The 25495-nt window shown below is 47.0% G+C and overlaps 1 protein-coding gene, 1 long non-coding RNA gene and 1 other non-coding gene across 11 annotated transcripts in view; 2 read left to right on the forward strand and 1 right to left on the reverse strand.

Annotated features, from left to right (window-relative positions):
* The window catches only part of DAPK2 (death associated protein kinase 2), a 121319-nt gene that overhangs the window by 90614 nt on the left and 5210 nt on the right, over nt 1-25495 (forward strand). For 4 of the 6 annotated variants that reach the window (XM_023255222.2, XM_006932468.4, XM_006932471.5 and 1 more), the window contains exons 5-10: nt 3388-3517; nt 8944-8992; nt 9796-9822; nt 12657-12809; nt 13830-13875; nt 15371-20838. In XM_023255222.2, the coding sequence (XP_023110990.2) occupies nt 3388-3517; nt 8944-8992; nt 9796-9822; nt 12657-12809; nt 13830-13875; nt 15371-15979 (1014 nt within the window). In that variant the 3' untranslated portion in view covers nt 15980-20838. Of the gene's footprint in view, nt 1-3387; nt 3518-8943; nt 8993-9795; nt 9823-12656; nt 12810-13829; nt 13876-15370; nt 20839-25495 lie in introns of those variants that run through there. The other 2 variants (XM_023255223.2, XM_019832273.3) reach the window with 1 other exon arrangement.
* On the reverse strand, nt 512-11088 carry LOC123385896. 4 transcript variants are annotated; one of them, XR_006599137.1, is made up of 3 exons: nt 10556-11087; nt 3338-9187; nt 512-776 (listed from the first exon to the last, which is right to left on the reverse strand). It is a non-coding gene; the product is annotated as an uncharacterized LOC123385896 (long non-coding RNA). The 4 variants fall into 4 exon arrangements; XR_006599134.1 differs by having other exon boundaries at nt 3338-3453; nt 10556-11078; XR_006599135.1 differs by lacking the exon at nt 3338-9187 and having other exon boundaries at nt 10556-11088.
* On the forward strand, nt 24853-24986 carry LOC111561215. Its single transcript, XR_002743570.2, has one exon. It is a non-coding gene; the product is annotated as a small nucleolar RNA SNORA5 (small nucleolar RNA).

Consider the following 25495-nt stretch of genomic DNA (forward strand, 5'->3'; position numbering starts at 1 on the left):
CAATTGTTTTTCCTTCTTCTCCCATGTTCCCTACCCATTTCCTCCTGCCCCATTATCCTGGGGGTCACCAGGTCTGGTGTGACTGCTTTTGTCCACTGTGGCTCCCATCCCCATTCAGTGTGTGCTGTGCCTTGAGCACTATGGTGGTCAGGAAGACCCCGGCTCTGACCCTCCTCTGCCCCAGAAGCAAGCTTCAGGGCCATTCCCAGGAGGAGAGGGGAAGTTTCCTAATAAGGTAAGACGGTGGGCAGTGGGGAGGGCACAGCTTATGGCATGGGGTTCCAGAACACTCGAGGTCCATGAGCAGCCATTTGAGGGCTGGATTGGAGGTATTGGAGTGGGGCCATCTCTCTGGGTCCCATCTCCTGACCTCCCCCCTCAGTCTCCTTTCTGCAGGACCTAAGATCCTGCTTTGCCTTGGGAAAGGACTTTGACACATTTTCACAATCAAGTTGAGAGAAGTCTCCAGAGGGGAAAAAGGATAAACAAGCTTAAAAAATGCAAAAGGAAATGTATTCTTTATTTATTTTCAAAGTCGGGGGAGGCCACAGCCAGCTCATTTGAGTGAAAGTTTCCAGCCACTCTGATATGAGGTCACAGAGACTTCAGGGAGCCAGGACGTTTGGGATGGGGCAGCTGGATTGTCTTCACGCCAGATTCAGAATCGATTCAGCTAACAGGGCAACCGTCAGCCTGCCAGGTGCTGTGCTCTGCACTGCAGGGGTGAACATGCAAAGACCTAAATCCTCCCTCCAGCTGAGAGTCCGGTAGAGGAGCTAGAACAAAGACAGCAAGGACTGGTGGACAAGGAGAGAGTGTGACAAATGTCATAACAAAAAAGTTCAAATAAGCACCAAAGGGACAGGAGGGGGATTCATTTCTGGTGTGTGTGGGTGGGGTACTCACTGAGGAAAGCTTTCAAGGACTAGCTGAGTCGAGTTAGACTTTGAAGCCCAGCTAGGATTTTAATGGGCATAGATCAAGCAGAAGGCTTTCTAGGTAGAGCAGATAATGTGAGCAAAGGTACAAGGTGGGAAATTCTTCTTTGAGAAATAGGGATGTTTGGGGCACCTTGGTGGCTCAGTCGGTTAAGCATCCGACTTCAGCTCAGGTCATGATCTAACAGTTCGTGAGTTCAAGCCCCACACTGGGATCTGTGCTGACAGCTCAAAGTCTGGAGCCTACTGTGGATTCTGTGTCTCCCTCTCTCTTGCCCCTCCCCCACTCATGCTTGCTCTCTTTCTCTCTCTCAAAAATAAATAAACATTAAAAAATTAAAAAACAAGAAATAGGGATGCTCGATTTTCTTAAACATGTATTTATCTATTTATGTGTTTATTCATTCATGTAAAACTGCTTTATTGAGATATAAGTCACATACTATACAATTTGCCCATTTAAAGTGTACAATTTAGGGGCACCTGGGTGGCTCAGTCAGTTGAGCATCTGACTCTTAATTTCCTTTTTTTAAGTTTATTTATTTAATTTGGGAGAGAGAGAGAGAGCACGAGCAGGGGAGGGGCAGAGAGAGAAGGAGAAGAGAGAATCCCAAGCAGGGTCTGCACTGTCAGTGTGGAGCCCAATGTGGGGCTTGAACTTATGAACCTTGAGATCACGACCTGAGCCAAAACCAAGAGTCAGACACTCAACCACCTGGGCCACCCAGGTACCGCCTGACTCTTGATTTTGGCTAAGGTCGTGATCCCAGGGCTGTGGGATTGAGTCCCACATCAGGCTCCCTGTTGAGCATGGAGCCTGCCTAAGATAATGTCTCTTTGTCTCTCTCCCTCTGCCCTTACCTGCCTCTCTCTAAAATGATAAATAAATAAACAAACAAACAAACAAACAAACAAACAAATAAAATAAAGTGTACAATTTACAAAGTTGTGCAGCTAATACCACTATCAATTTTAGAAAATCGTCATCACTCCAAAATGAAGTTCCATACCCATTAGCAGTCACTCCCCATTTCCCCAGTCCTGAGCAACGGCTAAACTACTTTCTCTTTCTATGGATTTACCTATTCAGTATATTTCATATAAATGGGATCATATAATACATGGTCTTTGGTGACTGATTCTGTCGCTTAACATCATGTTTTCAAAGTTCATCTATGCTGAGGTATCAGTATTTCATTCCTTTGTATTCTTTCTCTGCCTTCATTCCTTTTTATGACTGAATAGTGTTCCACTATATGGATATACTGGGTTCATCAGTTGATAGGACGTTTGTCTTGTTTCCATCGTGGGACTGTTATGAATTTGATGCTTTTGTGTGGATGTATGTTTTCAGGACATTCCACTTTGAAAAAAATTTTTTTAATGTTTATTTATTTTTGAGAGAGAGGGACATAGAGTGCGAGCAGGGGAGGAGCAGAGAGAGGGAGACACAGAATCTGAGGCAGGCTCCAGGTTCTGAGCTGTCTGCACAGAGCCTGACACGGGGCTCGAACTCACAAACCTTGAAATCATGACCTGAGCTGAAGTCTGATGCTTAACTGACTGAGCCACCCAGGCACCCCCAGGACATTCCACTTTGAATGAAGTCTAGGACAGTCACGGTGGGGAGCGGGAGGGGAGAGGGTGAAGTGGAGAGACCTGCTCACCCATGTTCAGGCTCTGAGCAGTCGGGTGGGAGTGAGAGGGGTAGGCTCAGAAGGGTAGGCTTGTGTCTGGCCTCCCTGAGAGCCTGTGGTGTATGAGGCCAGGGCAGGGCCATCCCCCCACCAACACATACCCACATGGTTGTGTCACATCTGGCAGCTGTTTGCTACACTGGAAATAGCCTGGGCAGCTGGTATTTTCCCGGGAAGTCAGGTGCATTTTTTTCCAGTGTCCTGCCGCGGGCCAAAATTAGTTAAACCCATAGAGAAGTGTGAGCTACATGGTTAGGCCAGAGGAGGGGAGTTTGTCAACAGGAAGCTGGCCAGCCAGGGGAAAGAGGTGGTCAGGAAGACAAAGGTTAATAAGCCGTGTGTAAAGCCAGGCTAAGCTGCTAGGCTCCCACCCCTATGGTCCTCACACAGAGGCAGTGGTTTTGTTTACAGGAAATGCTTTGAATTTCTCACTGGCCCCATTTAACAGATCAGGAAACAGAGGCACTGCATTGAAGGATCTGCCATTCAGAGACAAAAAGGGGACTAAAAGCTAAGGTCTCTGGTTCTGCTGTGAGCAGCAGATTTCATAAAACCCAGGCCTTGCCCTCAGTGCTATGTCTGTCTTTGAGTTCACAGGAGAAGACAGGACACAAAAACAAGAAAGAATTTTAGTCTTCTAAAAAAGAACACCAAACCCCACCCCAATCCTAAAGCAAAAACACAAAACAGGGCTTTAATTACCATCTTTTCATCCTTTCCTTCTTTACTTTTTTTTTGTTGTTGTTCTCCAGCCAGAAAACATTATGTTGTTAGACAAGAATATTCCCATTCCACACATCAAGCTGATTGACTTTGGCCTGGCTCATGAAATAGAAGATGGAGTTGAATTTAAGAATATTTTTGGGACGCCAGAATTTGTTGGTAAGTTTTAGGCCTATTTCTCTCCCAGCTAAGTAGGCATCTGGGATCAAAAGGTAGAGAAATTCTGGGAACAAACCCTGTATCTGTTTGAGAGTCTGGGCTGAGAGATGGTGCCTTGGAGACTCCCCCTTGGAAACCTAATGGGTGGGGAAGAAAATGTTCTGCAAGTCTTCTGGGTAAGGGTCCAGGTGCTGGCCTTGAGCACCCAGTGGGGCAGGAGGCTAGAGACCTTTGCAGAGTCAAACCCTCCTGGAGCTGGCCCCACCTCCTGCTCTTAGATGAATTTATTGTGAAGATTTAAAATTTCCTCACCCTCTGGCATTCCCATAAACTCAAGTTTCTCTGAACTAGCTTTTGACTTCCTGAAAAGGAGAAGGGAAATCATCTGCTAAATGCCAGATCCACCCACTCACCTCTCCTGTGTGCCTGGCCTTTATTCTTGCACAGGGGGCCCTGCTTCACAAGAGCCTTGGCAGCTCCCCCATCCCTCCATTTCTATCAGCCTTGGCTCAGGCCCCAGAAGCCCCCTCGTGGGACTGGGGCTGCAGGCTGAGGGTCCTAGAGAGACAGCCTTACAGAAGGGAGAGGAATGAGAATTGAGGACCACTGTCTCTCTGCTTTGGGAGTTGAAGTGGTCTTGGAAATGGAGGGAGGTTGTGGTCTCTCCGAAATCTGGGGAAAACTTCTGACATAAATAAAATAAGGAAAACAGAATGTTTCAGATCATCCATCCTGATGGATTTTCAGGTCACACATGCCAGCCCCACAGCCACTATGGAATGGTGCTATTAAGGCTCCACAGACCCCAGGGTAGGGGAACTTTGCTGTGTGCTAGGCACTATGCCAGTGCTCTGCAGACATCACCTCAGCTAATCTTCAAACAACCTCATGAAGCAGATTTAATTATTTTCTCTATCGGATGCTTTGTTCAAGGCAAAACAACCAGTAGGTGGTAGAGCTAACATTCAAATACAGATACATGCAACGTCAAAGCCTGTGCCCTCTTGGTTACATGGGGTTGTCTCTCTAGAAAGACCTTGTCCCGAGGAGGCTTACAGTTTAGTTGTGGAAACATCAAACGACCGAGTGTGAGTGGTAGAAGGATCTTTTTAGGTCATCTGGGCTAGTTCAACAAATGTAGGACTGGAAGTCTGGGGGATTTTAGTGAAGGCCAACCAATGGCTATTCTTCATCTAATATCTATGACAGATATTAGGTGAGGTACTGAGGACACAGTGGCGGCAGGGAGCCACACTCAGAATGATTCATGCAAGGTCACACAATGAGCTGGTGGCAGAAGCAACTTGAACCAAGGGCACAAGACATCTATTCTTGAACTTTGTCCAAGATGGCAGTTGCTGCCCACCATTCACATATGTGGTGAAATGCATATATTTATTCACTTAAGTTCAGACCAGATGCTAACAGTAAATGGTTCAGCTAGACATTCAGGGCAATAGTGGAAGAGGTGTCACAAGACAGGATGTGATTAATTATAAAGTGAATGATAGAGACCTCTCTGAAGACTTCTCAAACAAGATATTCACTCTGGCAAAGTCAGTGGGATCAGTCATGCCCTTGAGTCAATGAGAGACAAAGGGCTGGTGTTGTGGGTTGGAGAAGTGTGAGGAGGGGTAGGGAAAGAGGCAGGGTAGAAGAGGAGTATACATCCCAGTCTCAGTCATTCATAGCAGTGGGGAGAGCCAGAAGTAGGACATTTATCCAGGACAATTCCCTGTCCACTATGGATGAAACAGAGAGTTCCTATCAGAATGGCCATGTGAGTGCGACATTGATGGCTAGGGCCAGACTATGGAGGGTTCTTTCCAGTGATACAGTGTTAAATGTCTAACAACTGGGTCTCCAAAACAAAACAAAACCCAACCCTAATTTATAGCATTTGCCAATTTTAAGCTACCAACTTGTCACTGAATTCAGAGTTGGGAAGAGATACACACAGTTGACCCTTGTGAGCCAGTATGACCCAGCTCTAGCCTAAACTGGTTTTGTTTGCACCTTACAGATATACAGGGTGACTTCTCTAGGCCTCTGCCCAAATTATGATAACTTTCTTTATCCAGGACTCCTGAGAAACAGGTTATAATTACTTGTCCTACTCCCACCATTACTCTGAAACTTCAACCTGAGACAGAGTATTGAGAAGTTACCATCAACTTCTAGGAGCATGGTGGACCCAGTCTTCCAAAAGCCCTCCTGCAACAAAACTTGATTCTTGAGAAAAATATTCTTTATAATGAAATTCTGGACTCATGGGAAATAAGAGAAATCTTTAAGGGTAGTAACTCTTCCTGCATCACCTGCCCCACCTCCAAAGCCAGTGAAATATGAACTTAGAGCTGGAGCTGTGAGCAGCAAGAAAATTCAAGAGGAGGTCCTCTCCCAAAGGCAAGTGTATGTATCAGCATTTCAATCAGAGACTAGCAAGACTTAGACATCCAAGGACATAAGATATTTAAATGATCACATGTTGACTGTAAAATCAAGGGAATGTATATAGAAACAAAAGAATCATAAGAATGAGCAAGCAACAAGAGACTGTCAAAAATGACCAGGCAAATGCTAAAAAGAACCAGGAAGAAGTTTAAGAAATTCTATACTCCTAGAAATTTAAAATTTAGTGAATGAGTTAAACAGCAGATTACACACAGCTGAAGAGAGAATTAAAGAATTGAAAGGCAGAGCCGAATAAAATTAGCCAAAATACCACAGAAAGATCAAGATACAGGAATATGAAATAGAGGACAAGTGTGAGAGGGTGAAAACAGAAAATCTAACACAGGTCTGTTTGGAGTCCCAGAGGAGGGAATAGAGACAACAGAGGATCAACATTTGAAGAAAATGGCTGAGAATTTTCAGAACTGTTGTGAAAACATGCATCTCCAGATACAGAAAGGACAATGTATATCAAACAGAAAAAAAAAATCCATTATAGTTACACTGTAGTTAACATTATAGTTAAACTACGAGGTACCAAAGACAAAGAGATCATGAAAGCAGCCAGGAAGAAAAGACAGATAATAAATAAATAAATAAATAAATAAATAAATAAATAAGTAAGTAAATAAAAATTTGACAGTGTACTTGTTAAAACAACAGTAGAAGCCAATGTCCAATAGAATATTATCTTTCAAGAACTAAGGAAAAATTAAAAAACAATGATTAGGGAGCATCTCTCTACTTGCTAGATGGGATGCTGTCCAGTTCATGAATCGCTTAATAAAGCCAATTACAATCCTCAAAAAAAAAAAAAAAAAAACCCAAAACACTCTTAACTCTACACCCAGCAAAAGTTATATTTCAAGAATGAGGATAAGTGATTCAGGCAAAACATAGCAAAATCCAAAAATTCGAAAAAGAACAATACAAACCATAAAACAATTAAGCCACCAACAAACCTTTATTACCAGAGCTTCTAAAGATGTGCTTGTGAACTAAATGTTCTCTGAAGTAAGACCTCACTGTGTGAAGTAATAGAGCAAAGAAATAAGTAAACGTTCGGCAAATATAACCATTTTCTGTTTAAAATGATGATGGTGGTGGTGATGATGATGATGATGACAGTGATGGACGGTCATGGATGTTTTAATCGCAGGGTTAAAAAACAGAACTAAAAATTGAGGAAAATAATGTTAGATAGGAAGGAGTTCTTGAAATGAGTGTTCTAAGGCTCTTGTATTATTAGAGGAGAGTCAAAGATTGCTTATGTTAGAATTTGTTAGATAGCCATCCTAAAGTCTCAAGGGTGGCCATTACAAAAATGTAAGTAGGAAAGGAAAACAGTAAGAGAAGTAATAAAATAAAAAACACGAAGAAAGAAGAAGAAAAGCACAGAAGAAAATAGACAAGCAAATGCACATAGAGAACAGAAGTGAGTGTATATGTGTATCAAACAGATAAGCCTGGAAAGTGAGTTGTGCTTCTCAAACTCTCTATGGTGAAAGACTTAAAATTTTTTTTTCTTCAATCTGTCCTGGACTGCTTCTTCATTAAAGACACAAGAAAAATAAATCCCTAGAAAAATCATCACAATTTGAATGTCATGGCAATGACATATTGCTGTACGAGTTTCTAAAAGCTTACTCCCCATTTCTGGACCTATTGTGTCTGGACCAGCGACTCTTTGTCTTCAGACCACACTTTGAGTCACCGTGCTAGAGAATGTCTTTCATGTTTGTGAGGAGACTTGTGCCAAAAAGTTCATAGCAATGTTGTTCTGATAAGAATAGAAGTGGAAACCATCCAAATGATCACTGAGAGGACAATGACTGAAAGATGATACATATTAACACAGTGGACTATTACATAGCAGTGAAAATGAAAGACCATGTATGAACATTCAGTGAACACTAGAAGCATAATGTTAGAGGGTGGGGGGATCAAGTGACTACATTATCTCCGGGATGACATCGTTTTAATGAAGCTAAAAAATAAGCAAAACCAGAAAAGTGGTTCCTTGTGTCTCTAATTAGAGAGGGGGAGGGGGATGGTGGTCACATGCTACAGATGCAGTAGTTTTAACATTGTTCTAGATGCACCAGTGTAGCCTTTCCCACCCTCTCCCTTTTTCCATTATGATTAAACAGGCTCAGTCCTTCTCCCTTCTCTAGCTATTCCCCTCTTTTTCTCCTCAGTTTCATGACCAAGCTTTTTTTGTAGCATTGTCTACACCCTTATCTCTACTTCCCACAGTCAGGGCACCTCTGGACACCACCCACTTTCTAAGTGCTTGCCTGCTTGATCTTTGGGTGGCATTTGGTCCTCTTCTGTCCTGGGTAGACTGTTCTTTCCTAGACTCTGCACCCACTCTTGGTCACCACATCACCCACACAGCTCCCGTTTCCACCTGTACGATGACTCCAGATTTGATGGCTCCAAGTCGCTCTCCCATACCCGGGGCATCTTTGCCTGGATGCCCCTCGGGCACCTCAGGTTCATCATCTCATTGGCCCCAGATTGTTGTCATTCTTCTCAGGGAGGAGGTGTCCCTCTTTCAGACCAGATTCAGGAACGTGGATTCCCTCTCTGCCTTCTTTTCTTCGTTATGACCTTCCAGCGCTGACCTGACTGTTTTCCACCAGAGACTTCTAAAGCAAGCCTTGTTGTCAGGCCCCATGTCCCCTTCTGGCATCTTCCTTACCCCACCCTCCTCTTCCTCTTCCAGGCATCCCTCTGTCCTTTCCTTCTTCCTCACTATTAAGGCCTCTTTGTAAAATATTTCTACCAGGATAACAGGCAACTTCATTTCTCAAAATTCTTAGACCCAGATTATCTCCATCTGTTGTTCTGATTTTTCCTTAGTGAGGATTCAGGAGGGAGACATTTGTCACCAAACTCCCTAAAATTCCCTATCACCGTCTCTTCTCGTTTTCATACTCCTGCTGATTCTTCAATATGGCTTCTTTCAGCTCCAGAAATTGTGAACTACGAGCCCCTGGGCCTGGAGGCTGACATGTGGTAAGTTGTATAGACAACCCAGGTGACCTTGGGGTCCTTTCAAGGGCAGAAGGCCTCAGACTCTGACTCTGGCTGACATCATCCTGCTTGACCATGAAAACCCCTTTCTCCACACGTTCAGAGCCTCTGGCTGCTCCCGGTGTGCTGGACCTGTGGCCCAAAGAAGCTGGAGGCAGCCAGGCCTGGACTTGAGGCCTGTTAGAACACAGCCAAGGCAGAGACAAGGGGAGAGGCTCACCCTGGAGGCCTGCCACAGCTATGATAAAGAAATACTAACAATAGCTTATTTAGTTAATCAACCAAGTGATCACTGAGAGCCTTGTAGGCTCTAAGAGCTGTGTTGGGCCTGAGGATACCGTAGTGATTGATTTTCTGCACAGACAGGACTCATTTCATTTGAACAGGGCTTTATAGTTGGCTGAGTGAGTACTTTGATTGCTTGGTTTTCTAAAATCCTCCCGGAAGTTTTGTGAGGTAGTTATCATTAACCTCATTTTATGAGGAGAATGAGGCTCAGAGATCATAAGGGACTTGCCCCAATCACAGCCTGCAAGTGCAGAAGTCTGACCTTGAACTTGGGTCCTCGGACTCAGTGTCCAGAGCTTGATGACTCCAGATGCATCCCAGGTTGCTGCTGAAGACTGGGATGAGTGGAGAGGGCTATGGACTTGAGGTGACATCCTTAGGCCACTGTATAGGGGCACGTGACTCTTCCCCTTGAGAAGCATGGGGCGGGGGGGAGTCCCTTGCTGGGCTGGGATCAGAGCCAGGTGGCTCTGACTTGCCTGTTCTTTGTTTTGCAGGAGTATAGGCGTCATCACCTACATCCTGTGAGTATCCCTGATGCTGGGGTCCCAACCTAGCTTGGATCTGGGGACCTGGGAGGAATGAGAGAGGGGTAGGGACAGGCAGCCTGAATTTACTGGTTTTACTCGTGAATCATTTACCACGAGCCAGATGTGTTCAATCCACACAGCACACCTGAGGCTCCATGCTTTTAGCTCCTTTACATACTCTTGGCCCTAGGGTTGACCTTGGGCCTTGTCTGCATCCCTACCCTGGCCAGGCATCCAACGCTCAGCCTCACCCAGGCAGCATTTCCTGTGAGAAAGTCAGCTTTCACCCAGAAGCCTTGGGACAGTCCTCAGGCTGCCGTGCCTTCCCCATCCCGCTCCTTTTTTCTCTCCCAGTCTCCCCTTCCTTCCCCGGCTCTCATGTGCTCTCGTCTTTCTCCCTAGAGTCTCTTTCCCACCCCTGAAGTATTAAGTTGCTTAAGCAGACATTTCCTGTGTAGCTCCATGTGCAGTGGATCTGTCACTTTCTATCTTTGTGACCTTGGGCAGATACTTAACCTCTGGGCCTGTTTTCCTCATCAGGAAAATAAGAATCACAAACTTCCTGCCACGGTGTGCTGTGCGGGTTAAATAAGCAGACATGTGTGCAAACTTCCTAGCGCCGCTTGGTGTTCATTCCTTCAGTGCTTCTCAACCATTTCCCCCCCAACAGCACAGCTGGAACATGCTCTTTTTGTCCCAGAAGGGACATGGGGGCTCCAGTACTCACCAGCTGAGGGGGACCATCTCTCCGCATTCCTGTAAACCAGTTCTCTGACTTCCAGCACCGCTTAGACTGGGAACTCTTTACAATGTGGTGGACCCCTCTGAGCTATGGCAGAGGGTCTCAATCCTGGCTGCACCTTAGACCTTTTAATACCTAACACTGCCCAGGCCCACTGCAGATCTATTACATCATAATTGCCAGGGATGGAGTCTGGCCATCAGTATTTTTTTTTTTTTAAGCCCCAGAAGAACTGGATGCAGAGAAAGAGAACTTGATGCATTGCTCGATGGTTCCAGATTCTGTGTTGGCTCTTAAAACCTTGATTTTTTTTTCAGAACTCAGATTTCCATTTTGAAATATTAAGGAATTCCAGTGTGTACAAAGCATATAGTCTTCTTTTAGCTTGTTTGAGTTCTACACAGTTTATTGAGTGCCTACTCCATGGTGGGCACTGTGCCAGGCACTCAGGATACTGACATGGAGGAGGTCTGCCCTGCATGCCTGGAGCTCCCTGTGTTGGAGGGAGACACCACACAGCTCAGTCGCTCTCAATAGGACCAAGATTATGCTGATGTATGAACATGCCTGTGTGAGGCACAGCTGGGAGAGACACTCGTTTGCTGGGACTGTGGGAGATTTAATGAGAAAGAGATTGAGATTCATATGAACTGGCCTGTACAGAATGAGATTAATTCTCTGGGTGGAAAGGGAGAGAAGGGCTGTCTGCTGAGGAAAGGAACAGTGAGCCTGTTAAAGTGTGGTGAAATGTACTGAGCGTGTGGTAGGGACCAACTTCCAGTGTCTTGCTCAGGAGTTCAAACGTGATCCTATAGAAAATGGGAAGTCACAGGAGGTTCTTTGTGTTCTAACAAAGATAGTAGTAATGGCCACCAATTCCAGAGCTCTCAGTATGGGGCAAGATTGCATGTAACATTGTAAATATATTTATTTTTCACAACCATCATGTGAGCTGAAGAGTTTTCTTCATTTTATGGAGGAGGAAACTGCAGGTCAGAGAGGTTGAGTAACTTACTTAGGTTCACACAGCTAATGAGTGGCAGAGCTGGAATTCAATTTGAGGAGTGAAATATCAGCATTTTCCCAGTGCACCTTGCTACCGCTATGCTAAGACAGTGGCAGTGGAGATGGGGAGAACCTTTAGGAGATATTTAGTAAATAAAGCCAATAAAACTTTTGGGCCAGTTCGATGTGGTGAGGGAATGGATGGAAGAGTCAGAGGTGACCCCTGTGTTCTAACTTGCGTGCATTTGTGAGGTAACATCATTAATCAAGGCAAGGAGCTCATGGAGGGAGGTTAGGGCACAGTGACAATGGCACATCTAGGGAGAGGAATCCCATAAGCTGGGATATGAGTCAGGAAACAGTAGATTTGGGAGTCACTATTTGAATGACACCTTCTTTTTTAAAATATTTATTTTGAGAGAGAGAAAGAGAGAGAGAATCCCAAGCGGGGCTCAATCTCATGAATCATGAGATCATGACCTGAGCTGAAATCAAGAGTCAGATGCTCACCCGTCACCCAGGCGCCCCTGAATGATACCTCTTGACAAACCCTGCAGGGGAACCTTACACACCCTTCTAGTCCCTACTGGTCCATATATTTCCACATCTCTCAGACTCTGCTCAAGTTGCTCCCTTAGCCTAGAACACCTTCCATCTCCTCCTCTACTGACAACCTCTTCATTCTTCAGGACACAACTGATACAAATGTCAGTTCTCCCATGAAGCCTGCACTTGGATGTCCCCTCTGTCCTGTTCCCCCCTAGTCCTTTGTCTGGTCTTCCATCGTATTCTGTTTTGTTCTCTTTGGGATTATGAAGAGCCATGTCTCTGTTTCTTCCCCTCCTCTTTCGAGTTCCTTGAAGACACAGTTTCAGTCAAGAACTTAGTAGAAGCTCCGTAAGTGTCTTGAATCGGACTCAGTTTGTTGAAAAGGCTGCTGACTGGCTGCCCAGAGTGGGCAGGCGGTGTTGCTGGGAGCTTCTCATCCCCATGCAATAGTATGAGTCAGGGCTCCCTGACTGTATTACCCCCACCTCCATCTACTTTCCTATAGTCACGTGTTCCCTCTCTGTGTGCTCAGCCTAAGTGGAGCATCCCCTTTCCTGGGAGACACAAAGCAGGAAACGCTAGCAAATATCACAGCAGTGAGTTACGACTTTGATGAAGAATTCTTCAGCCAGACCAGCGAGCTAGCCAAGGACTTCATCCGGAAGCTTCTGGTGAAAGAGACCCGGTAAGGTGACAGAGAAAGGCACGGGCTTCTCAAGTACTGACCATCTCCTGTCCCCTCCCCCAAAGATGTGCTAGTCCATTCCTTCTTTGCCACAGGCTGCCATCCGCACCATTGTGATCTAATCTGGGCAGGTGCTGAGAAGTGTGGATTAGCTGAGACTTGGCATTCATTTTGTTTGCTCAAGTCTTTCTGCCTTCTTTCCTGCCCAAATACAAATAACTCTGTGTGTGTGTGTGTGTGTGTGTGTGTGTGTGTGTGTGTGTGTGTTTGGAAGTCAGCCTAGGTTTCTCTAGGACACATTATCTTTTACAGTCTTTGAAAAGGAAAGTGGCAGAGTTTCCAAGCCGTTTCAAGTGGGAGTTGTGGGGGAGGCAGACTCAGAGGGGTCAGTAAGTGGGAGAATAGGAGACCTGTTGATCCTACCCCTCCTTAGGGCCCAGGGTGAGCCCTGTGGCTGAAGAGTCAAAGTGGGAGATAGGCAGGAAATTGTAAGGTGCCTGGTGCCAGAGCATGGACTAAATGGGGCAGGAGTGAGATCCACAGATTCTAGAAGGTCATGTCCTCTTGGTCCCACAGACTTCAGAGAGAGTGCAGGGGCCTGGTTTCCCCATCTAAGGGCGATGCTAGGTCAGATCATAGTACCTGAGCAGGGAAGGGCAGAGAAGGGATCTGGGAGGCAAATAGAAAAACATAGACCAAAGGTTTAGCTGTAGAGAGCTAAAGCTCACAAGAACACTTATGACTTCCTAGAGTGTGGTGTTAAGCCCTTCAAGTTTGGGACCAGAGATGAGGGTTTATGTCATAATATCATTCTACTGAGGGGTCTGCCTGGACCATTTTCTCTGGAATGCAGGGAATTCAGCCCATTCCCCAACCATCTCTGCATCCCCCCCATTATTCTGGTTTGCTAGAAGTGGTCAAAGAATGCCAAAATGCAGGTCTGACAAGAGTAAGAATGGAGACTGTCACTCTCAGCTTCTGTATTCATGGATTGTCATTGTTTTCTGATCCTCACTACAGCAAACGGCTCACAATTGAAGAGGCTCTCAGACACCCCTGGATCACGGTAAGGGCATGGTGTTGCGTTCCAGTGAGCGGGCAGGTCCCTGGTCTGCTGCCAGGGCCAGGAGGGGTGGCCAGATGCAGGCAGCCCATGGAAAGGCCTTTGCTAGAAACATCCACCCTGGGGCACAGATAAAATCCAGTTGGGGGGTGCCAACTGATCTGGGTTTGTTCAAATAGGTTTATAGGTTTATATTTATATTTCATGGGCTCAGGTGATTTATGAAATGGAGCCCTCACAAACCTCAGTTGAAACCCTTTTCCTTTGGGGCCATCATAAAAAGTGTTCTTTGTCAGAGGGCACGTTGCTGTCATTCTCAAAGCAGTAATCAGGGCTCCCAAGTTGTAGATAGAAATCGATGACAATTAAAAATGTCAACTTTGTAACCAAGGCTCCTTCTTTCTGACTTTTGGGGCTCTGAATAAAGGATGACACTCCAACCAGTCAGCTAGCTTCTTTAGGCACCTTGAGACCTCAGGGAATGGGGCTCAGAGATGGAAGCCTGGTAGGGAGGAGAGACGGCCACCCTCTGGGTGATTCTGCTCCCTCTGGGGAGGTGGGGGGTACAGAGGGACTCCAGCCTGGCCTACTTTGTAATTGGGCTCCCAGCTGCTGGTTTGTGGAGGGTCTTGCTCACAGTACAGTAAAGTGCTAGTTAAAAGCAGTATGGCCAGGGGTGTCTGACTGCCTCACTTTGTAGAGCATGCAAATCTTGATCTTGGGGTTGGGAGTTCAAGCCCCAGTTTGGGCATAGAGATTACTTAAATTAAAAAAAAAAGGCACTTTGGTGGGGTGGAAATCAGGAGACCAGGATTCTGGCCCTACTTCTGCTGATTGATGAGATGTGCGCTCCTAGAGCATCACCAGATTTCCCATTCACCTGGAGGAAATCACCTGGATTGTTAAATGAGAGGCCTAGCCAGCTTGATCTGAGCATGCAGATCAGCACAGGTAGGGCTATGGAGGATGGAGAGCAGGGAGGGCTGGAGTGCTCGGGAGAAGGTCAGGTTCATCTGCTTGTTAAAGGGCCCTCTAGGTTTTGAGTGGGCCCAGAGCACAGAGCTAGGCAGCTTCTCGGGCTTAGCATGCTGAGTATTGCTGAGGCCCAGGATGCCACCTGGTCCTGAAGGAGAGAGGTCTCTCAGCCTCCCTCTGTCAGCCATGGCCTTGTCTGCTCCTGCCGTGGAGTGGATGCCTGCAGAGTCCTGGCTATAGCCTGCTTGTCTATGTGAGCACCTCTAAATGCTATGTGTGTGGAGACCTTCTCTAATGGCCATGGACCACCCTGCCCTGAAGTGAGCATGGAGGCCGCACCCCCGTACTCTTCAGTCTTTTTTATCATCTGTGGGGATGCTCATCCCACCATGGTCCTCCCCATGGCCTGATGCATGCAGTGAATGCCTAAGAGGCTGCTTGTGTGCCTTCTTCCCGCACCTTGAACTGCGCTTTGGATTTGGCATCAACTTAATTCTGGCTGTTCTGTCTAAACACCCACCAGTCCAAAGGAGAAGTCAGAGCCCCGGAACAGCAGAAGACAGAGCCTGCCCAGCTGAAGACCAAGCGCCTAAGAGAATACACCCTCAAATGCCACTCAAGCATGCCTCCCAATAACACCTATGTCAACTTTGAGCGTTTTGCCCGTGTAGTGGAGGACGTGGCTCAGGTGGACCAGGGATGCCGTGCCCTGGCAGGGACCCATGACACCATCCAGGATGACGTGGAGGCTCTGGTCTCCATATACAATGAGAAGGAAGCTTGGTACCGGGAGGAGAGTGAGAGCGCCCGGCACGACCTCTCCCAGCTCAAGTACGAGTTCCGCAAAGTGGAGTCCTTGAAGAAGCTCCTACGAGAAGACATCCAGGCCACAGGGGCCAGCCTCGGAAGCATGGCCAGGAAATTGGACCATCTGCAGGCACAGTTTGAAGCTTTAAGGCAGGAGCTCTCAGCAGACCTACAGTGGATCCAGGAACTGGTGGGCAGTTTCCAGCTGGAGAGTAAGAACACAGATGGCCTGGGCTCCGTGTTCTGCAGAGACACCAGGGAGTCCCTAGTGGAGCAGCTCGACAGATCATGCAGCAAGGAAATCTTGGCTGGCTTGAAACTCTGAGCACCAGAATCTAGTCAGTAATGCATCCTGGATGATTTGCAGAAGCGTGTTCCCAAGTGCCCTGCCAGAGCATCAGCTAGAATTATCCTTAGGGTGTGTGTATGTAGCATAGCCCTCCACCCCCTTCACAGAATCCAGAATCAGGAAGGCGCTAGCTAGTTACTCATTCTGCACCTCCTCTCACCAACCTGGTTTTCTGGGAGGTGGCTGGTGGAGCAGCCAAGCTATTAAAACAATTGAGAATGAGTACCTCTCAGCCTACCCTTTTCCAGAGGGAGGATGGCTGGCCCCAGGGAGATGCTTGTAATTGATCTGTGATAATGGATTTCTTCACATCTCACCTCCCACCTATATGTCTTAATAAATTGCAGATCTTGGGTAATCTTTGAGCTAAGTAGGGATAACAATAAGCCAGTTTGGTGCTTTCCTGCTGCAGAAGGAGGAATTTAAAATGCACAGAAAAATATTACCTTCCATTTGCACTGACTTTTCACTTACCAAGCACTGTCTTTGATCTTTAAAAGAACTCCTTGAGCAGAAAGGTGGATGGTATTATTCTTGTTGTTGCTATTATTTCCATGTAACTGGTGAGGAAATTGACTCTGAGAGGAAAAATGACTTACCCAAGGTCTTTCATAGCTAGTTGATGCAGATGAGACAGAAACTTAGGATGCCCGACCCTCATAAGAGGTATATGGAGAAATAGTGAGACTTTGCTATAAATATCCACCTTAACATTACAGTTCAGCTCCAGAGGAAACGTTAGTAGCTTCATGTATTTATTTCATGTATTCTGACAGGTATAGGTGGAATGTTTCATACCTTTAAACGATTGTCCCAAGAAACAGGTCCTAGAAGATGCAGTTCTCTGTTCCCATCCAGCTCTGTCCCTGGCTGATTTTCAGCAGGATGGAAGGGGCAGTATCTCCCCCTTTTCCACTTTCCCCCCTTCTGACTGAGGGCCCCAGCCTTGTGTTAGAAATGAAGACAAAAAAGGACTCAACAAGAAGATCCCTTTTCTTATGTACTAGGGCATAGCCCTGAAAGGGCTGAGAAATTCCAGAGCGTTTAAGACTGGAAAGCACAGGCTCAGTGGTCCCTTCTTGACTCCAGGCTTCAAGCACACCTTCTTGAGGACTGTATTATGTCCTCTCCGTTTTCCTAAAGGAGGGACATCAGCCAGCTCATATGGACAGAGTGTGGGCCCAGCACTGTGCTAGAAGCTTGGGGGTGAGGGACCAGATTGTATCATTTCAAAGTTACTACACAGACTCACAGAACACCCTTGTCAGATACGCAGGGTAAGTGTTATTCCCAATTTGGAACTGAGGAAACAGAGAGGATGTGATTTGCCCAAGGTCACTGTAGTGGCAAAAGTGGAGGCCTTCTGATGATACGTCTGTTGCTCTTTCTGCTTCCCCTAACTGCTCCAGGCTCCGGGAGTTTACTCTTTAATTATAGGGCAGAGACACCCAGATTCATCCATATATCCATTGACAAATGTTTATTGAGCACCTGCCAGGCACTCAGCCTGGCACAGGGGATACACTATTGAGTGAAAACAGGCTCCTTTCCTGCCTTCATTGAGTTGACAGTCAGGTAAAGGATTCCAGCATTAAACAAGAACATTCTACAGATGTAGGGCTGCAGGTGGGATACACGCTATGAAAGAGAAGGATGTAGTGCTGCACAAGCATGCTATGGGGGTTTGATATAGTCAGGGAAGGCCTCCCTGAGGTGGTGATGCTGGAGGTGAGGTCAGCTAAGCAAACCAGGGAGAAAGAAGTGTTCCTGACAGAGCTGTCATGCCAGGGCTCTGTGGTAGAGAGGGCATGGGAAGCTGAAATTGCATGGACAGAAAGCTGGAGGGGAGACGATAAGGTGTGTATATGGCGTAGATGTGACTGGAGAGGATGCACGACCATTGGTACTTTGCCATATCAAAGAGCTCTGCCTTTATCCCAAGAGTCATAGGGAACCATGATGGGTGCTGGGCTAGTCAACAGCCTGATGTGCTGGGTGGGGGAGGGGATGTCCAGAGAGCAGCACAGATGGCAAGTGGTTTAGGAGGAGACATGAGATTTTGACCCTGTGCAACCATTTTTTCAGAACCCTACCTCCTTTTCCATTATCATACCAGATCATTTCAAATATTGTATGTAACATTGGTTACAGAAACTTTTTTCATCAAATATAAGAGACCATATTTCCATCAAATATAAGATGAGTTGTTATTTTATATACCAAAAATAAGAAAGAACAAAGCCAAGTGCAAGAGGAGACCGCTTCCCCTCTCCTCAAAGCTGGGACGCCCTCACTGAGAGGGTAAATGAGAAATAAAGCCACCATGCAAAAAGGGAAGGCAAGGAAACCTGAGTCTTTCACCCTTCATGCTAGATGGAGGGATGGAAAATCCCCCCTGACAAGAGGGGCCCCACGCGTGTGGAATTCACACAGGTTTGCTTTCTGAATTTGCACAATCAGTGTGATCCAAAGGAACTTCAATTAGAGAATCTAATGTCATACAGTCTGAGGCTGAATGGCCCCCAATGTCTGGCATAAGCAGTGTGGTCATCTTCTGAAACACCTGCCTTTGTTTCAGACTGACAGTAATGACATAATGCCATTGATGGGAAAGAAGTCCTGATTTCAGAGACCCAAAACTGTGTATCTTGGGATCAATGGAAGATAGCAAAGCCCTTTTTCCTGTGCCTTGCCTGGGAGACTGGGTACAAGTGACCTGTCTACAGTCTCTCCAAGAACTTACTTGCCCTGTCATGAGATGTGATGTACTCATTTGGCATGAAGACACTGCAGATATTAAAGGTCCCTTTGGCTATGTCAGTAGACCTTGACCTCATATAGCCAGATTTCCTCAGGAAAGGAAGCCCCCAATTGAATAACTCAGGTTAAACTTTCTTTTGAGAGTCCAAATAAAATGCACTTAAAGGAGTAAGATGTTGAGGATGATTTGATTTGGAGAGACTGGAAACAGAGAGGGGAAGGTAGTTAGTTGAGAATCGTGGCATGAGTCACTCACTGTTTGTACTGAGAGGTGGACCATCAGACACCTTCACTTTACAGCATTTGACAGGACAGGGCCTGCCTGAAGTCACCCAGCTGGTCATCCCCAAAGCCGGAGTCAGAACCATAAGTGATTCTCCTCACAGTAGTGGACTCATCTTCTCTGTGATCATATCTAGTCATTACTAACTATTTATTATTTAGGTGTTTTATAAGCAGACCCTTTTCTGTACTAAGAGTTTCTAAAGACAAATCGAAATAAACTAAGAAGCGCTCCCAAGTCTTTCAGGGAAGGTGGAGGAGGAGACCATGACCTTCCTCTGTCCCCTGGCCAATCCAACTCTCCTCACCCTTTGGCATCAGAACCTGATACTGAGGGGGAGCCCAAGGAGGCCTGTGGAATGTCAGAGAATCCACCTGACTCCCCACCACATGTTCACAGCTGGCATTTTAACAGTGGAGTCAAGGGTAGGGTGGGGCTGACAGTGGCCTGAGGGGGTGTCAAGAGGGGAATGTTTCACTGGGACCTAGAGGGAGGAAGGCCTGGGGTGGGGTGGGGGGCTGCTGCTAGGCCCATCTGCCATAAAGGAGGAGTTTTCATTTACCAGGCAGTGAGAGGTTGGCCTCTGTGCTCTGTGCAAATGCCACCCTGGGCTGTTGGGGAGGGCAGGCTGAGTGTGTGACATCTTCCTGATCATGGGTTCCCAAGGAAGCTGGAGAGTTGGCACCTTGGGAAGGCAGCAGCCTGTCCCTGCTCTGAGCCGAATGCCCATGGCACATGGTAACTCAGCTTTGTGTTAGGAAAGGTGGAAAAGGTGTGGTAACAGGTGATTCTGCAGCTGTAGGAGGCTGGCAGAGAAGGGATGGGGTGGAGTAATAATGACAAGAGAAGCCAGTCTCCCCCATGAGTCCTCTCCTCACATCACCCACCCTCCCTTAGAGGTGATTATGAAGATGGTGGCTTCCCACCTCGTTCCGTCATGCAGCAGTCGGCCCATGTGGGAGGTAGCTGTGTGCCCTGCACCCACCCCCACTGCCAGCCTCTGTAAATGTCTGTGGGACTGAATGGCCTTTTCTCCTTTGTCTGTGAAACTCTTGGCCTGTGGAGAAGATTCTTTGCTCTGTAGAGGAAGACCCAGCAGTGGGTACATTTGAGGAGCAGAAGGGGCCAGTTCATTTGAACAAACACTGATTGTGCTCTGGCTCTGAAGGGAGGTGACAGATAAGGACAAGACAGCCCCTGAATAAAAGACTCAGTGTCTGGAACAGTTGGGGACCCCAATTGGGAGATGGGAAAGGCCATGAGAAGTGGTAAAACAGAGGTACCTAGTATTCCAGAAGACGGGAGAGAGATGAATTCTGACTGAGAAAGAGTAAGAGGGGCATCAGGGGGCAGAAACGTTCTCAGGGAAGGTCCCCCCTCCAACATCTCCTTCCCAAGCCATAGCCTGTGGAGAAGGTGCCACGTAGAATTTGGGGGTGGGGGTGGGGATGAGCATGAGCACAGATTGGGATCAGGAGCCAGGAACTGTTAAGTGGAGGTAAAGAGGAGATTTATAGAGACTTAACAGAGGGCAAGTTTTTGTTTCAAATTTTTTGTTATGGGAGATTCTCATCAGTATCCAGAATGTTACAGTGAGTTCCCTGTGCCTGTTACACAGCTTTGACAGTGAGCGAGTCATGGCCAGTCCTCTCCCATTCATCTGCACCACGGCTTTTTCCGGAGTATTTAAAAAAATTTTTTTTTCAACGTTTATTTATTTTTGGGACAGAGAGAGACAGAGCATGAACGGGGGAGGGGCAGAGAGAGAGGGAGACACAGAATCGGAAGCAGGCTCCAGGCTCTGAGCCATCAGCCCAGAGCCTGATGCGGGGCTCGAACCCACGGACCGCGAGATCGTGACCTGGCTGAAGTCGGACGCTTAACCGACTGCGCCACCCAGGCGCCCCTCCAGAGTATTTTAAAGCAAACTTTGGACTTACTTAACTTAAATTCCTCAGTATGAATTTCTAAGCACTTTCTTTTTAATATTACTTCTGTGCCATTATCAAGCCTGACAGAAACCAAGAATAATTCCTTAATATCATGTGGATACACATTCCATACTCCCACGTCCCCACTTTTCGCAAGGATGTCCTGTTGTAGTTTGTTCAAATCACGATCTAAACATAGTCCACACTTGGCATTTATTTGGTGGTTACATCTCTCAGGTCTCCTGTCTCCTGTAACCGTCCAGGAGGGAGAGCTTTTGAAGCTTTTCCTGGGGACAAAAAATTTCTCAGAAAACTGAAGGTCCTGGGGCACCTGGGTGGCTCAGTTGGTTAAGCAGTCGGCTCAGGTCATGATTTCATAGTTTGTGGTTTCGAGCCCTACACTGGGCTCTGTGCTGACAGCTTTGGAGCCTGGAGCCTGCTTTGGATTCTGTGTCTCCCTCTCTCTCTGCCCCTTCCCTGCTTATGCTCTGTCTCTCTGTCTCTCAAAAGCAAATAAACGTTAAAAAAAAAGAAAGAAAGAAAGAAAGAAAGAAAGAAAGAAAGAAAGAAAGAAAGAAAGAAAGAAAGAAAGAAAGAAAAGAAAAGAAAAAACTGAAGGTCCTGGAAAGAGGATTAAAAGGGCTGAGACCTAACTAAGAAAAGTGAGACCAGGCCGGGCAAGGAAAGGGGCATTTCCACGTGCTTCCATTGGCTTCTTCTAGGTATAAAACAACCGCCAGGGACACAGCCTTTCTATAGCTCTCCCCACCCATATATAAGGAACTTGACACTCAGGCCCCCTTCAGCCTCACATGTTCCTTTGCTGGGAAAACTGGGAAGTGAGGCCAGCAGGGCCCAGGCTCTAGCCAGCAAAAGGGGAAGTTGGAGATGCAAACTATGGAAAGACTCCATTAAGGGAGATTGGTGGGGGAGGCAGAGTGGCAGACTGAGGCGGCAGAGGGGTGTGGGTACTCAGGTGTCCCTGGCTTCCAGTGGAGGACGGGGCTGGAGAAATGGCACAGTTGGAGGTTTGAGAAGTTGCGATCTGTTTGCAGTTTCTAGAGGAGGCCTGGTATTGAGAGAAAAGCTGGAGTGCCTCTTCTGTAAAGCCAGGCTTCCTTTTTTATGCCCAGGGGAATGGCTGTTGTTCCATCTCCCTGCTCTGTGGACGTGGGTGTTGACCTGGCACACCCCTCGTACTGTTTCAAAGCCGTTTGCATCTCCGTAAACAAAACCTGACTCAGTCGGTGTTCTGTCTTCTTGACTCGCTTCCCAACATTTTTCTGAGAGACTAAACATGCTCCTAGGAGCCTGGTCAGAATCGCCCATACTCTCTGCCCAAAGGACAACAGGCTTAGAAGGTGGGCACTGTCTGTTTGCAGAGAGGGCCGGGCCAGGAGGAGGCAGAACCCAGTCCCACCCTACTGACACCCCTAATTTAATCAATGGTGTTGCTGCCACTTTCCTTCTGGGAACAGATTTCACTGCAGAATTTATGTCTCTGACTTTCAAGGATTAGATGGTATCAGCATTTGCTTGAGCCTCTTAGCAACCAAAGAGGCCCATTGATTAGGAAAGGCCAGCCTGATGGATTTATAGCCTGGGTGGCCTCCTTCTCAGAGTTCATGCTGTTTTGTGTAGCACATAGAGCCCTAGAGGTAATTGCATCACTTCCCCTTAATGGCCTCTGGGAATGATCCCCCCTCATATTTTAGTTGGGCCTCGTTGCTCCACTGCTGGACTAGTTGGAAGGTAGGATTCTTATTAATGGGATTCCTCTAACTGCATGTTGACTTTCCGCCCACGGGGTTCAGGCATCCCTCTTCTGCAAGAGCGTCAATCAGTAAGTGGATAAAAAGAGGTCTGTACTCTTCTAGAGTCTACCGATCCCACCTCATCAAACTCCAAGCAAAGTGCAAGTGTCCCCTGCAAGGGTTAGGCTCAAAAGTGAATCACAGACAATGGTGAATTTAGAGGTAGAAATGTTCTGTGAGTTGGGAAGGCAGGAAATCACCCTGGAAAGGAGATACTAGTTGCTGGGAGGTGCAGGAGAGGGAGATTAACACAGAACAGGGGCACCTGGGTGGCTCAGTCAGTTAAGCGTCTGACTTCGGCTCAGGTCCTGATCTCATGGTTCGTGAGTTCGAACCCTGCATCGGACTCTGTGCTGACAGCTCAGAGCCTGGAACTTGCTTCAGATTCTGTGTCTCCCTCTCTCTCTGTCCCTCCCCCGCTCATTTTCTCTGTCTCCCTTGAAAATAAATAAGCAGTAAAAAGTTAAAAAAAAAAAAGAACAAACAAATACAGAATCAAATGTCAGGTAGCGACAAGTGCTATGAAGAAATAGGGCGCAGGCACAGTGAGTTGTGTGGGGGCAGTTGGGATGCTATTTTATATAGGATGGTCAAGGGAGGCCTCCCTGAGGAGGTGACATTTGAGCAAAGACCTGAACAAAGTGACCAAGTGAATATATGAAGGAGCAAGGGCAAAGACCCTGAGATTTGGGGCTCCTGGGCCAGCAAGCAGACTGTGCGATGGGAGACACGGCAACAGAAAGGAGACAGGGAGGAAATCGGTTGGAGAAAAACCCAGATGGTACAGGCCTCGGGGGTCTGGATGAGCTTGCTGGGTTCCATCAAGAGTGCCAGGAAGCTGCTGGAAGGCTTTGATACCAGAAAAGTCAGGCTCTGCCCTCTTTTGCATCTCCCCTCAGGTGAGACCTCGACCCAGGGCTAGGCTTGCAGGTGCGGCAGAGGAAGTGAGAGGCAGTTAAGGAAAGAGCTGGGAGACCTTGGCCTGGTGGTCCCCTCAGCACCCTCGTCTTTTTCTCTGTCTTCCTTGTCCCCTCCTCCCACTCTCTGTCACTCTTTGGCACAAAGAGTGTTTTAGTTTGGGAGGGTGAACAGCCCCTGGCTTTCTCGTCCCCCGCTCCATGTCAAGGTTGTATGCATTTTCCTCCCTGTACCCTGACCCCAACGGAAGTCTGCTGGCTCCCAGGCAGAGTTGTGGGGAGTCGTGGTGTCATGGCTGCCGATCCAGGTGCCCGGGGCCTCTCGCTGGCAGGAGCAAGCAGGTCCCAGGTCCTAGGATCTCATTCCAGTGTGTCTTCAGCAACTCGGGGAAACAATTTAGCTATACAACTGTTAAGCACCCACTGGTGTATGCTCTGGGTGGGGAGGAGATGGGCCAGAGGACATTGACAAAACCATGAAGAAAATGCTTTCTGTGCCTTCAAGTTGTTTTTCATTAGTGAGACAACCCCACCGCAGAGCTGGCCGAAGTCAGTGAGAAATATTGAGGGAGCCCACATGTGTTTCTGTCATGGCAGGGAGAGAGACATTGCTTTTTGGAAGTTGTCTTGGAGGAGGTCACATTTGGACTAGGCTTTGAAACACACGGAGGACTTCCAGGAGCACGGGGGTTGGGTGAACATGGAAAATGGCTTCTGCCAGAAGATTTTAAGTCCCGAGCGGTGTGGGCCAGCTGTATGCACTGGCTTCCCGGGTGCCGAGCGCCATGATGGAAAATAAACAAAAATGGAGGAGAGCTCCCAGTGTGGATGGGAGACAAGACCAGCACTCAGGAGTCCGTGAGCTATGTCACTCAGCATTCAATGGGGGGAGAGGGGGGCGCGGCAAATGAGGCATTGCTGTGAGGAGGCTGTCGGAGCAGAGAGAAAAATTGAGCTGGATGGGACCACACGTATCATCCTGGGCAGTTCATTTGTTGAGACCACAGAATTCTTTTGAGAATGGATGAAATCTGTCAGCTCTCCTCAGAAGAGACGTATATCTGTACACATGCATTCAAGTGAAATATTTATTAAGATATAATTCACATACCATAAAATTCATCATTTAAAAGTATGCAAGTCAAGCAGCCGTGTCAAATTCAGGGCCCGCCCGTCCGTGGCAGGTGCCGGCCCGAAAGGCTGCCACAGAAACACTGCGGCTCATGGGCCCTGATCCTCTGTGCTGGGCCTCAGGGATAAATTCGGTCACAGACACCAAGAAAAAAATAAATAAATAAAATAAAAGTATGCAAGTCAGTAGTCTTTAGTATCTTCACAAGGTTATGCAATAGTCATCACCCTCTTACTCCAGGACAATTTGTCACTCCAAAAAGAAACCTCATACCCTCTCAGAGGCCTCTCCTACCCTCCCCTCTCTCCAGCCCCGGCAACTACTAATCTGATTTCTGTCTCTATTGATTTGCCTATTCTGGGCATTTTATGCAAATAGAATCATACAGTGTGTGGCCTCTTGTGCCTGGCCCCTTTCACTCAACATAATGTCTTCAAGGTTCATCCACATTGTAGCATGTGTCAGGACAGTGGACGCTCGAACAACCCAGGTTTGAACTATGAGGGTCCACGTTCATGTGGATATTTTTTATGAATACAGTATAGCACTGTAAATGTATTTTCTCATCCTTACAATTTTCTTAATAATACTTTCTTTTCTCTAGCTTACTTTTTTTGTGAGAATACAGTATGTGAAATATAGAACATACAAAATA

This window comes from Felis catus, chromosome B3, assembly GCF_018350175.1.
Source record: "Felis catus isolate Fca126 chromosome B3, F.catus_Fca126_mat1.0, whole genome shotgun sequence".
NCBI lineage: Eukaryota > Metazoa > Chordata > Mammalia > Carnivora > Felidae > Felis > Felis catus.